General features: G+C 42.6%; 1 protein-coding gene across 4 annotated transcripts in view; it reads left to right on the plus strand.

The window, feature by feature from the left end:
* Positions 1-12,434, plus strand: part of LOC115083201 (general transcription factor IIE subunit 1-like) — a 52,924-nt gene that overhangs the window by 28,870 nt on the left and 11,620 nt on the right. For all 4 annotated transcript variants that reach the window (XM_029587024.1, XM_029587028.1, XM_029587018.1 and 1 more), the window contains exons 3-4: positions 3,460-3,661; positions 11,380-11,606. In XM_029587024.1, coding sequence (XP_029442884.1) covers positions 3,460-3,661; positions 11,380-11,606 — 429 coding nt within the window. The remainder of the gene's footprint in view (positions 1-3,459; positions 3,662-11,379; positions 11,607-12,434) is intronic.

Genomic DNA, 12,434 nt, shown 5'->3' on the forward strand with positions numbered 1-12,434 from the left:
AAAGGATTGGATAAGTTCTTGGAGGAGAAGTCCATTACCTGCTATTGATTAAGTGGACTTAGAAAATAGCCACTGCTATTATTAGCAACAGTAACATGGAATAGACTTTAGTTTTTGGGTACTTGCCAGGTTCTTATAGCCTGGATTGGCCACTGTTGGAAACAGGATGCTGGGCTTGATGACCCTTTGTCTGACCCACTATGGCATGTTCTTAGTAGTAGTAATATATATTTATAGATCTATTAACCAGCCTGCTGCTTACAATCTGCTTCCAGAAATGTTTTGCACATGACATTGTCTAAGCAGATCTGATTCTCCGTAATACAAGGTCAATTGTTTTGTGCTGAAGGTCCCAGCTTGTGAAACTATTTGCCAGAAAAGATTAAGAGTCATCCTAAATTTTAAGGCTTCCGCAGTTGCTAAAATACTTTTTATTTCAGCAGGCATATGACATTACTTAGCAGTTTGGGGCAGCCCTGATTGTAGGGCCACAGCAGCTAACTATTGTTTTTTTAACCATTTTTTGCTGTGTTGTGTAGATGACAGATGTTTTGTGCTTTATTTACCTTATGTTTTATAGTTTTTATATGTTTTCCAGTTTGGCTTTCGACTTCAATTTATTTGTATTTTTACTTTTGTGTGACATTATTTGGTTTTAATGATTTTTTTTTATATTAAAATTTTGGAAATGTTTGTGGATATTGAATTGTTAGTCTCCTAGAAAGGTTGAAAGTATGGGTTAGAAATATTATAAATAAATCCTATTGGAAAGTAGGGATGTGAACTTTTTTTTTTTGTGTTAAAAAAAAATGAAATAAAAAATGTTAGCCTGGATCTGCCCCCTCCCCTTGCCACAAAAAACAACAAAACAAAACCTCCCATGCCCTCTCCCCATCCAACACTGGGAAATAGATAAATATCTATATATTAATCTTTTTTCTTTTTTTTTGTGGCAGGATATGGCTTAGTTTTTCCTTTTGTTTCAAAATTAACAATCCTCTTTATTTAGTTTTAAAATTAAAAAAAAAAAAAGGAACTGGGAGACTTAATTTGAAACAAAAGCACAGCCCAGTGGTTAGAGGAGTGAGCTGAGAACCAGGGAAGCCAGGGTTCAAATCCCACTTCTCCCATTGATGCTATTTGCGAGGTTTGGCAAGGTACAAATGTAAGTCCCAATATAATAAGGAACAGTGTGTGTGTGTGCACGTTAGGGCCATGGTGTGCACACACTTTGTATGGAAAACTCCTTAAATATGGAGTAAAATCTGCACATTTTGTATGTACATACAATGCTTTCATGCAAATCACATGTTAATGAAGTTGTTAGCTACTAGCCATTGCACCTCCCTCAATGTAAATAGATGTGTAAGTTTTATTCATGCTCTCTTAACACTCCAAATTTTAATTCTGGGTCAGAATTAGTTAAACCTCTGGGGTTAGTGTGAGTCTGTGGGCAGTTGGTGGTGCAGGAGTTTTATACTCTGGATTTATGCGCATAAACACTATTTGTGCACACGTGTGTATTCTGTGTATAAATCATGATGTGCACCCACAACACATTTTCTGAGCATGCTAAACTTTTTTTATTTTTTTTTGCATACATTTTTGGGTTAGTGCATGTGGTTGGTGTGCTCTTTTTTTTTTTTTTTTTTTTTTTTTTCTTAAGAACATAAGAAATTGTCATGATGGGTCAGACCAAGGGTACATCAAGCCCAGCATCCTATTTCCAGCAGAGGCCAAACCAGGCAATTACCCAAACACCAAGATCGCATGCTACTGATGCAATTAATAGCAGTGGCTATTCCCTAAGTAAACTTGATTAATAGCAGTTAATGGACTTCTCCTCCAAGAACTTATCCAAACCTTTTTTGAACCCAGCTGCACTAACCACATCCTCTGGCAACAAATTCCAGAGCTTAATTGTGTGTTGTGTGTGAGAATTTTCTCAGATTAGTCTTAAATGTGCTACTTGCTAACTTCATGGAATGCCCCCTAGTATTATCCGAAAGTGTAAATAATGCCTGATGCATTAGTATACCATTAGTTAATTCCCAAGGCAGTAAACTTAGTTTTTACCACATAAAGGTGTATAGAGAGAGAGAGATTTTTAGCACATGCGACAAAAACAGGCACCTCCATAGGATGTAATAAGGGGATGGCCAAACAAATGTCCATGTAAATATACACGGTAAAATGTGCACCGAAGGTCCTATGCAACAAAACCCTATTAACGTGGTGACCCATGATTGATTCTCAATTGAAAGCCTTTAAGTCAGTAGTGAGTTATGGTCCAGGAGTGGGACTAAGGGTGGGTAGAGCAAGGTCTAACCCCCTTCAGGATCCATCACAGACTAAGTGGGAGCTATAATGGATGCCGGTGAGCAGGGGAAATGCAGCAGAGATTTGGAAGAGGCTACAAAAGCATTCAGCATGTCTGACGTACCTGTTCCCTCTCCACCCTCTGTTCTGGCTTCTGCCGCTTACATTTTTCAATTTCCAGACAGGCTCCTACACTAACACCAGCATGGCTCTCTGCATTTCCCATGAATAGTTAATTGCCTCCTTTGCATGGTATTAACATGGACTCACGCTAAACCAGCCGCAGCTTTTGGAGTGGATTTGTGCACAATATTTTTCTGCGCTAACCACAATATTAGATACACGCTTAAGACTAGCGCATGAAAACGCGCTTAATACCACGCATACAAACCTGCGGCAGGTTGCCATCTCTCCTTCAGAAAGAAACTGAAAACCTGGCTGTTCGCCCAAGCTTACCGTTGAAGGAGCCTCTATCAACCAATATTGACTCTCTCTCACCTTCCTACCCCTTCCCTATCTTCTCCCTCCTTCCTCGCTCCGGTCCCTGCCCTGCCACCCTCCCCTGTTTCCTCCTTCCACAGGAAATGTTATGCTAATAATTGCCTATGATAAATCTCCAGCCGAATTCAGCAACCTTATGTTAACCTTTATATGTCTCGCTACTTAATTGTTTTTCGCTGACTATTTTCAGTACTCTCCAGTTATATTCGTTTGAAATCTTTCCTTTCTTCCAACGCCCATGTTTATGCTCCCTGTTTAATGTAACTTTACCTTCTATATAGTTGTTAATTTGGTTTCCCCTAGTTCCATTGTAAACCGGTACGGTAAGCTTGGCCTTGAGCATCGGTATATTAAAAGAATTTAAATAAATAAAATAAATTACATTAGCCCCAAAGAAAATGTGAACTAAAATTTAGCTCACATTTTTTACTCATGCTTATTACATTAGACTCTCTACTTGTAAGCCCTCTGGGGCAGGGAAATGTCTACTGTACCTGATTTTTAGAGCTTTGGCAACTAGCATCCATAAATGTGAAAGATAAAAGATTTATAAATTGCCTTGCTCTGGAAAGACATATCATTAGAAATCATTCTTGAATCCATGCCTGTACATGTTTTCCCACCTCATTTCATCTGCAGAAATATTTCGTTGCACATACTGCAGTATGGAGGTTGAGGAGGATTTATCGGCATTGCCCAGACGTGATGTTCGGACGCTGCTGGCAAGATTCAATGAGCAGATAGAACCTATCTTTGTGTTACTGCGGGAGACTGAAAACCTTGTTCTTGCATCTGAGCTGTTAGAACCTCAGCCAACTGAAATCCCAGAGCTGGCATTTAGGTAGGAATTTCCACGTCTCCTTGTACACACTGATCACTATGAGAAGTGGCTAATGTTGCTTCTGGATATTGTCTATAAATGCTTGAATGACTGTACATTGTGGAAGTTTGTATAAAATGAACACGATCCAGTTATTTTCTCAGTAACACAGGATGAATTAGTTTGGGTTATGTGAACCAATAACTGGATAATGTCCATATTATCCAACTTCACCCTTTACTCTTAAATTCATACAGCATGTATATTTTAAAATGTGGTTTTGAATGCATCTTAAATTTCTGATTAACTAGATAAATATATTTTAAATAATATAGCAAACTTGTTTGTACTGTGCACGATGTCAGCAGTGGGCTGAGAACCAGGCAGGCCAGGGTTCAAATCCTGCTTCTCCCGTTGTGTGATTTTTGTGACCTTGGGTAAGTTTTACCCTAATAGGTTAGTAATTTATTTCTAAACATCGATATGGAGCCTCTTCCGCAGCTAACCATAAAGCAGATTACAGCGGTAGTCTGTGTGTGTATAAATATCAAGGATGAAATAAGACTAGATAAGGGGGCATGTTTGCAATTTCCTTTATTGGTACTCTATGTACCAAAGTATAAGAAAATAAATGGACACTAAGAGTACAAATTGTAGAAATGGGTTAACCACTAGGTGTAGAGGTAGTAAGAACCAATTAGGCAGAATTAGCCCAATAGTGGATGACATATGGGCTTGATATTAAGAAAAGAGTTCAGTAGTCTGTGTAATCTAGGAGAAGGCTTGGCTGTGTAGCCCAAGCTTTTTAGATCTCTTTCCAGAAGGTGAGCTTCAAGACGAAGGGCTAGCTGCATGTTCCATAACTGTGGGGCAAAGCAGCTGAATGCATGAAGTCTTGTGCATGCTACTCGGGCAGAAATGAGTGGAGAGGAAGACAGGCCAACTGGGAGGATTGAAGTTTTCTCTTGTGGGATTGTAGGAGAAAAGAAAGTGGGGGATATTCTGGTGCTAATCGATTCATGCATTTGAATATAAAGCAAAGAACTTTTTTTTAAATTTTATCCTACTTTCAACCAGGAGCCAATGTAACTGACTTAAGATTGGCTTAATATGGTCACTGGATTTTACCTTCCTCCTCCCCCCCCCCCCCCCCAAAAAAAAAAAAGTCTAGCAGCAATGTTCTGCAGAATTTGGAGGTGTTTGAGGTTATATAGGCCTGGATTTATCAAAATGCACTAAATATCGCATGTGATAGGAAAAAGGGTGTATCTTATGGTAATAGGCAGTTTATTGCAATTTGTACTAATACCTATGCAAAGCACTATCTTGGTGCAAATTGCAATAACTTTTTTGCACTTTGTGATAAGTGCCAGAATTGATGTATTTCCTACATACATCCACTTGGGGGACCATGTTTAGTAGGTTTAAGCTCCTGGGGAGCCAGCCAAACTGAGAGAGACTAACCATAATGCCCTCACGATAGATAGGTATTTATATCTCTATGGGAGGCCCACCTAGTAACTAGAGGTGAAGTTTAGGTATTAGTGTAGGGGGTTAGGAGCCACTTTGATATTCAAAGTGAGACGTACGAACAGAACAGTGCTCTCTTGAGAAGAATTGATCACCTTCAGCGTGAGGAAACTCACCCAAAGATGAGATTTGTGCAATGTTCTTTCAACCTAGCTTGATGGACTCTCTACCTGGGTAACATCAAGCTAGGTTGAGAGAATATTGCACAAATCTCATCTTTGAGTGAGTTTCTTCACTCCGAAGGTCATCAAATCATCACAAGAGAGCTGTTCGTACGTCTCACTTTTGAATGTCAAAGTGGCCCCTAATACCTAAACTTTACCTCAAGTTACTAGGTGGGCATCCCATAGGTATTTATTTCTCTATCTAGCATGAGGGAATTATGGCCAGTTTCTTTCTTCCCCTCTTCTCTCTCTTCCCCCCCCCCCCCCCCCCCCCCCCCCCCCCCCCCCCCCAAATATCCTCTCATTTGCATCACACTAAACATTATGGTGCTTTTGCAAAAATGCCATATAGCACTTTGATAAATGACCCCCATAATGAAATGCTGCTGAATAAGCAGTTACTAATTGCCAACTGCCTATGTGTCACAGTAGTAAAATTTTATGTTTCTTAAAGTACTGGCAGAGTTACTGAATTTGATGCATAAAAGAGGGCTTTACCAGAGTTGAGATGTGGGTTTCCAGTGGAAGATTGTGGTCAAGATGTACTTCCAGGATCTGCACTGAACCTTTCAGTATTAAGGAGGTTTCTGACAAGGAATGTAAAATAGATAAAGGATGCCCTTGTCTGCTTAGTAAAAGGAGTTTGGATTTGGAGGGATTTCGTTTCTTTGTGTGTGCGTTTTTAAGCCATTGGACTACTGCTGAAAGACCATCACTGAGGTTGGTGATGGCCGCAATTTGTTTCATCCCTGGTTTTTAACTCAGAGCTGAAATGTCATCAGCAAATAGGTGAGATTCAATTTTGAAATATTGGATGAGAGAGCAGATCTGAATGAATGTAGATGTTGAAGAGGATTGGGGAAAATATTGAATCCTGGAGCACTCCACAGGTGAGATCTCTAGGTATGGATGGTTTGTTGGCCAAAAGACACTGTGTTCTATTAGTCAAGGATGATGTGAACTCCGTTCCAATGTCCATTTTTTAGGAGCAGGTGTTTGAGGCTAACCCCACAAACTGCTGCTCTCATCTCTTGCCCAGGCCCCCACTCTTTTTGGTCATCACCTTCTCCCATATCGTGGCGGAAGGTCGCTGGCCCAAACCACCATGCCTTTGATCATTGCTTGATGTACACAGCAGGACACTGTCACGGAGTCCTTTGTGGCCAATGCTGCCAACTTCTGCACAACGCAGGCCTCCTGTTATGCCTGTCGGTCGCAGACTGCTGCAACCACTCATGCTGACCTCCTTTTTTTTTTTTTTTTCCCCCTGCACAGTCTATCCTAGGAAGAATGGCAGCCACCGCTGACCTCCCTGGGATGGCGTGGATGCTGCCGACCACCATCTCTCCGGAATCACCTAAGGCACACGTGCGCAAGGGCCACCTTTGTACACATCATGGCAGGAACCTCTGGGGCATTCCCTCCGGATGACATCAACTCACTGCTGTACTTAAGCTGACCGGCCCTTTGCTTCAAGGAGTTCCCTCGTTGTTGAATCCGCTCCATTCTTGGACTTCCAGTGCCAGATTCCTCTCTTGATGTGTGGATGCTCTGGGTACCTGCTCCTTGGCGGCCCTTCCGCGTTCCTGGTTATCTACTCCTCGGAGGGCCTTCCTGCCTTGGACTACTACCTGACCTGCTTCTTGGGACACTCTCTCCTGGAACTACCATTTGTTCCCACAGAGCAGGAGATGCAAATAAGTACAGTTCTGAGCAGTGGGGTATACCCAGGGTGATACCACTGATGTGAAGATCCGGTAGTGGCCCGCAGAGCAGGGTACGCCAGGAAGTCCTTCAGACGAGTAGAGATTACCTCAGTAGTGGCTTTAACGATACTAGCTTTACTGAAGCTTCTCTGTGGTGTGCCTCTGGCCACTTCCATTTCCTCTTCAGTAGAAGTTATTCCAGTATACCCTGTGCTACAGGGTATTGCCGAACCAGCTACAAGATCCACTTCCGGGTTCCTACACCTCAAGACTATTTCATCACCATCATCTTCAGTACAGTCATCCTCGACATACCCCGCTCTGTGGGCCACTACCGGATCATCACATCAGTGGTATCACCCTGGGTATACCCCACTGCTCAGAACTGTACTTATTTGCATCTCCCGCTCTGTTCTTCCTTCCTTTATAATAAAGTCTCTATCATACAGTTGTGTCCTACACTGATGAGACCATGCCTACCGACCGGTGAAGCTCACAGGGCTCCTCCCTGTGGGCAGAGACATCTCTCATCTCAGCCCAGGGTTCACATCCTTACAAAAACATAACACCTCCTTAGGTGCACATGTGTGCCTCAGCCCAAAATTTAAAGGAATCATGGTGGGAACTCCCAATGACCCCTATTTGACATCTATCGAAGGCCCTATAAGAGGGGCAGCACTGTAGCTACAACTTGCCTCAGCAGCAGGTCTCACTACAGCTTGTGTAGAGTGAGTTGCTTCAGCATGTTGTCAGTCTTCTGTGTACCTTGCCTCCTGTGTTTCCAGTCTTCCTGCCCTGCCCTCTGACCCACCTTCCCTTGGGTGGATACCTGGTATTGACCTCTGCCTTCTTATTGGACTTCTCTTGCATGCTGCCTGCCATTGACCACTACCTGACTACTGGACTTCTTTTGAATGCCGTCTGCCTTCAACTTCTCCAGCATGCCTGTCATCACCCATGGATCTTTTCTTTGCCAACAGAGGCCCCCACCTAAGACCTGCTGGCCCCAGCACCCAAATGCTCAACCTAAGGAGGAATGTGGGCTCCAGTTGGGCCTCTGTCTCGTCTGACTCCATCAGCTGACGGTGAGGACCTTCAGGACTCCACTCTACAGGTTACTCCACCTCTGTCCAAGGGTGCATGCCCACAACAGATTGCCGAGGCCATGGACCTGATGTACCTATCTGTGATTAAAGGCCATTCCTGGCCTAACCCAGAAATTGCAGGCACTTCAGACTGCCTTGGCTCTCCTAGTCACTGAATCATCTCTCTGTGCGTTTGGACACCTTGACTGTACCTGCTGCCCCACCTCCACCAGCAGTGGTCCCTACACTGCCATCAAGTCACTGACTATCCTTACCATAACTGCTAGCTGCATCCTGGTACCCTGGGGATTCCAAGCAATGTCAGGGGTTTCTGACCAGTGCCAGATACACTTTACCCTGCAAGCGCCATTTATTCCCAGACGAACTAATGGACTACATATATTCTCTCTTTTGGGTGGGAAAGCCCTAGCATGGGCTGCTCCCCTCTGGGAGCGGACAGATCCATTGCTGTAGAACTTGTTACAGTTCATTGAGCTGTTCTAAAAATATTTTTGAGAAGCCCAGTCATATAATTGTATTGAGTTTGGATTTACTCCACATTAAACAAGGCAACAAAGTTGGCAGAGTATGCCATTGAGTTTTGGAGCTTAATTGTCGGGAAGACAGTCACCTTCAAGGAAGATAAGTCTCTCCCCAAACTAAGGATGAGCTTGCTGCCCACCTCTCTGGAAGCGCTTATTGACCTCACAGGGAAGTTACTCTTCCAAGAGAGGGCCATTTGGCAAAAAAGACATAACATAGGCCCTGTCACTTCAGCCTTCATTTCTGCCTGATTCTGTAATGCCAATGACCCTGCTGCCAGAAGAGCCCATGCAATTTGGTTGCTCTCATTTTGGTACCAGAGGAGAAGACCTGACTCAGGCAACTAGGCCTCTGTTTATACTGCGTGGCTCAATGCCCAATCAGAATGTGAGGTCTGACTACCCAAACTTCTCACTTTCTCTTGCCAGTTTCATTGAAACAGTCCTTTGGCTGTTTCTCCACCTGGGTCTTGGTGGACTCCAGCTCTGGGGGAAATTTCATATGGCAAGAGCTGGTTGAACAACTTCAGGTCCCTATGATTCCACATCTAGTCCTTTCATCTGTCCATAGAAAACCCCTTCTGGGTCTGATGACCCAGTCTACTGTGCCCTTCTTGCCCTTCCATGTGTGAGGCCCCTATCAGCCTCCATGTTCTATCCAGAGCTGTGAGCCCAGTTATTCTAGGCCTGCTGTGGCTGCAGAAATATCAGCCACAGTTTACTGGAACTCTCCCATTGGGGACCTGAAATTTCTGAATTCTGTAAGGTGGCCGAAAACCCGGCTCACCCAGTAGTTGTGGCCTCCCCCCTTCCGACATTTCTAACTCTTGATAGGAAGCCCAGAAGAACTCCAACTTCTCCACCTCGTCTCCAGGAAAATATTCTTAACATAGTCTACACTGAAGAGAGAACTTTTTATAAGTGGAGTGCCAAAAGGACAGATTCTGTTTAATGTCTTTGTAAACCACATGTGCAAGGGATAGGAGGTAAAGTTTGTCTATTTGTGGATGATATTAAGATCCAGATCAGAGTGGACATGCCTGAAGGAGAGAGAGAATAAAAAGCTTGGTCAAAGATTTGGAAGCTGGGATTCAATGCCAAGAAGTACAAAGTCATGCATCTAGGATGCAGTAATCCAAAAGCTGTATGAGATGAGGGGTTGAAAGACTATTGGACACGGACTGGGAGAGGGACCTTGGAGTAATAGTATCTGGAGATCTGAAGGCAATGAATCAATGTGACAAAGCGATAGCTAAAGTTAGAAGAATGCAGGGCTGCAAAGAGTAATAACCAGTAAGAAAAAGGAGGTGATAATGCTGTTGTACAGGTCTTTAGTGAGGCCGTACTTGGAGTACTGTATTCAGTTCTGAAAACCGTATCTCAAAAAGGATAGAGACAGGACAGAGATGATCTAGAGAAGGGCAACCAAAATGGTGTGGGGTCTGTATCAGAAGACTTATGAGGAGAGGCTGAAAGATCTAAATATGTATACCCTGGCAGAGAGGAGGTGCAGGGGAGATTGACATATCTTCAGATATCTGAAAGGTTTTAATGATGCCAAAAATCGAACTTTTTCCATTGACAAGCAAACAGTAGAGCAGTCACAAAATCAAACTCCAGGAGGAACAACTCAGAACCAACATCAGGAAATATTTCTTCACAGAGAGGTAATGATGCCTGGAATGTCTTTCAAGAAGAGGTGGTAAGGTCAAAAACAGTACATGAACTTAAAAAAAAAAAAAAAAAAAAGGGATAAACACTGTGTGGATCTCTAAAGACTAAAAGTTGGAAATGAAGAAGGTGCATGGAGGTAACCTGCATGAAACAGAAGGCATGGGTATTACTACCTTTTAACCAATTAGCTTTCATGCTTCTGATACAACAGCAACATTGCTCTCTGCTTTGGCAGGGGGTAAAAAGGGGAACTTGATTCAGACAGCCAATGCGGGGCCTGATTATTAGTCTGGGGTACTGATAACCAGACATTAGGTAAAAAGTGCAGGACTGCTTCTATGGCCAAGTCCAAAAGCAAAGCATATTCCAGCAACATTGTCTGAATTACCAAGAAGGCTGCTTACCCCATAAAAATGTTGCTAGCAGTTGCTAGCAGTTCTAATATTCACAAATATCTCTGAGAAAAAGGGGCGGGGCATGGGCATTCCAGTGTGGGGCCAAGAGATGTGCACGCAAGTACCTCCATGCCTGGGCATGTGATCAGGTGCAGTACCACATTACTTTACTTCTGCTATGGAGGAGATGTAAGACTAAAAAAAATGTAAAGGGGTCTGGGGTATCTGAGGGGGGTTGGGAGGACCTAGCTGAATACTGGATGAACTGGTGCAAATGGTCATCAGTTGACATGCATCTGTTATAAAATATCCCCAGTTGTACGTCCGTCAGCCAACTTTTGCTGCTGGGTGTGCACAAGCATAAAATTAGGTGCCCAGATATGCATATCTATATTTTATAACGTGTGTATGTTTGCACATCTTATAAAATTGCCACATTTCTGGCAAGCGCTGACACACGTGTATAAGTGCGCCCTCATGCCTGGTTGAAAGCCACTATCCCTGTGTTTATCTCTGTTGCTCTGGCCACTTCTATTTCCCCTTCTTAGTACTGGCCCCATTCTAATAGAAGAGTGTACTGCACTGTACACGTTTTTAAGCATATGGACTTAAGAATGTAAATAATTTTTTCCCCTCACTTCAGCACTGATCAGAGACCTGGTTCACCATTAATGGGTATTGGAAGCTGTGCTGAAAAATGGGCAGACAAGAGTTCGTCTGCCGGCAACATGTATGTCCAAAATGTGGATATCAGTGTCCAAGAATCTGAGGTCAAGAAAAAGGGAAAGGAAAAGATGAAAGAACAACCTATCTGGATGAAGGAGAGCAGCGTACAGGGAACATCATTAGATGCTGTCGATACCTGTCCTGGTAAGTATGTATGGAATTCTGAACAAAGATCTGAAATTCTTTTCATGAAAAATTCTCTTGATCCAGTCTGGTTTCCTGTTCTAAACTTAAGCTGCCTTTAGAGGCTTGTTGTGCAAGCTACATAAAGGAAACAGCTTTATCTCTTGTTGATATCATTGACTGTTCTAGCACTGTCTGCCTGCACCCATAGAGAACTTCAGTGCTATTGTCATTACCGGGAGCTTTAGATCATGCTTCTTTTACATTTTTTTAATAGACTACAAGTTTGGTTTTTTGTTTTGTGTTTTTTTTAATATTGATAAATTTATCTGATATCTCTTTTTGAACCCAGTTAACTAGTTGCCTCCACAATTGTCCATGAACTTTAAGGCTAGACATCCCAAATTAGGGAGACTGGTAGGGGGACAGAAATTTAAAAGTTTTTATAGCATGCAGCAACTCCTCCTGGCAAAACAAAAAAAAAACCCCTCAAAGCTAATACAGCTGGTCAAGAGCAGTGCTAGGTCTGTGTTAATTATACCAATAAATTGAAAAACTAATAGTGTGTACATGGCATGCTATAGACCAAATTAAAGTAAATATAAAACAGAAAATTTTAAGTCACAATGCAATATGTACATAAAAGGCTTCTACCTTTTTCTGTTTTGCCATATTGTACTACCATCTCTTCTTCTTCGTCTTCGTCTTCGTCTTCTTCTTCGCGATTCCTCAGTCTGCCTGACACCTATTCTTTTCATGTCACTTCTCTTCAATTCTATATGTCTTTACCTTCCAAACTCCCATCTCCTTCTCACTTCCAAGACTTGCACTTCCTGTTACTTGTTCCTT

The sequence above is a fragment of the Rhinatrema bivittatum genome, chromosome 1 (assembly GCF_901001135.1).
Source record: "Rhinatrema bivittatum chromosome 1, aRhiBiv1.1, whole genome shotgun sequence".
Classification (NCBI taxonomy): domain Eukaryota; kingdom Metazoa; phylum Chordata; class Amphibia; order Gymnophiona; family Rhinatrematidae; genus Rhinatrema; species Rhinatrema bivittatum.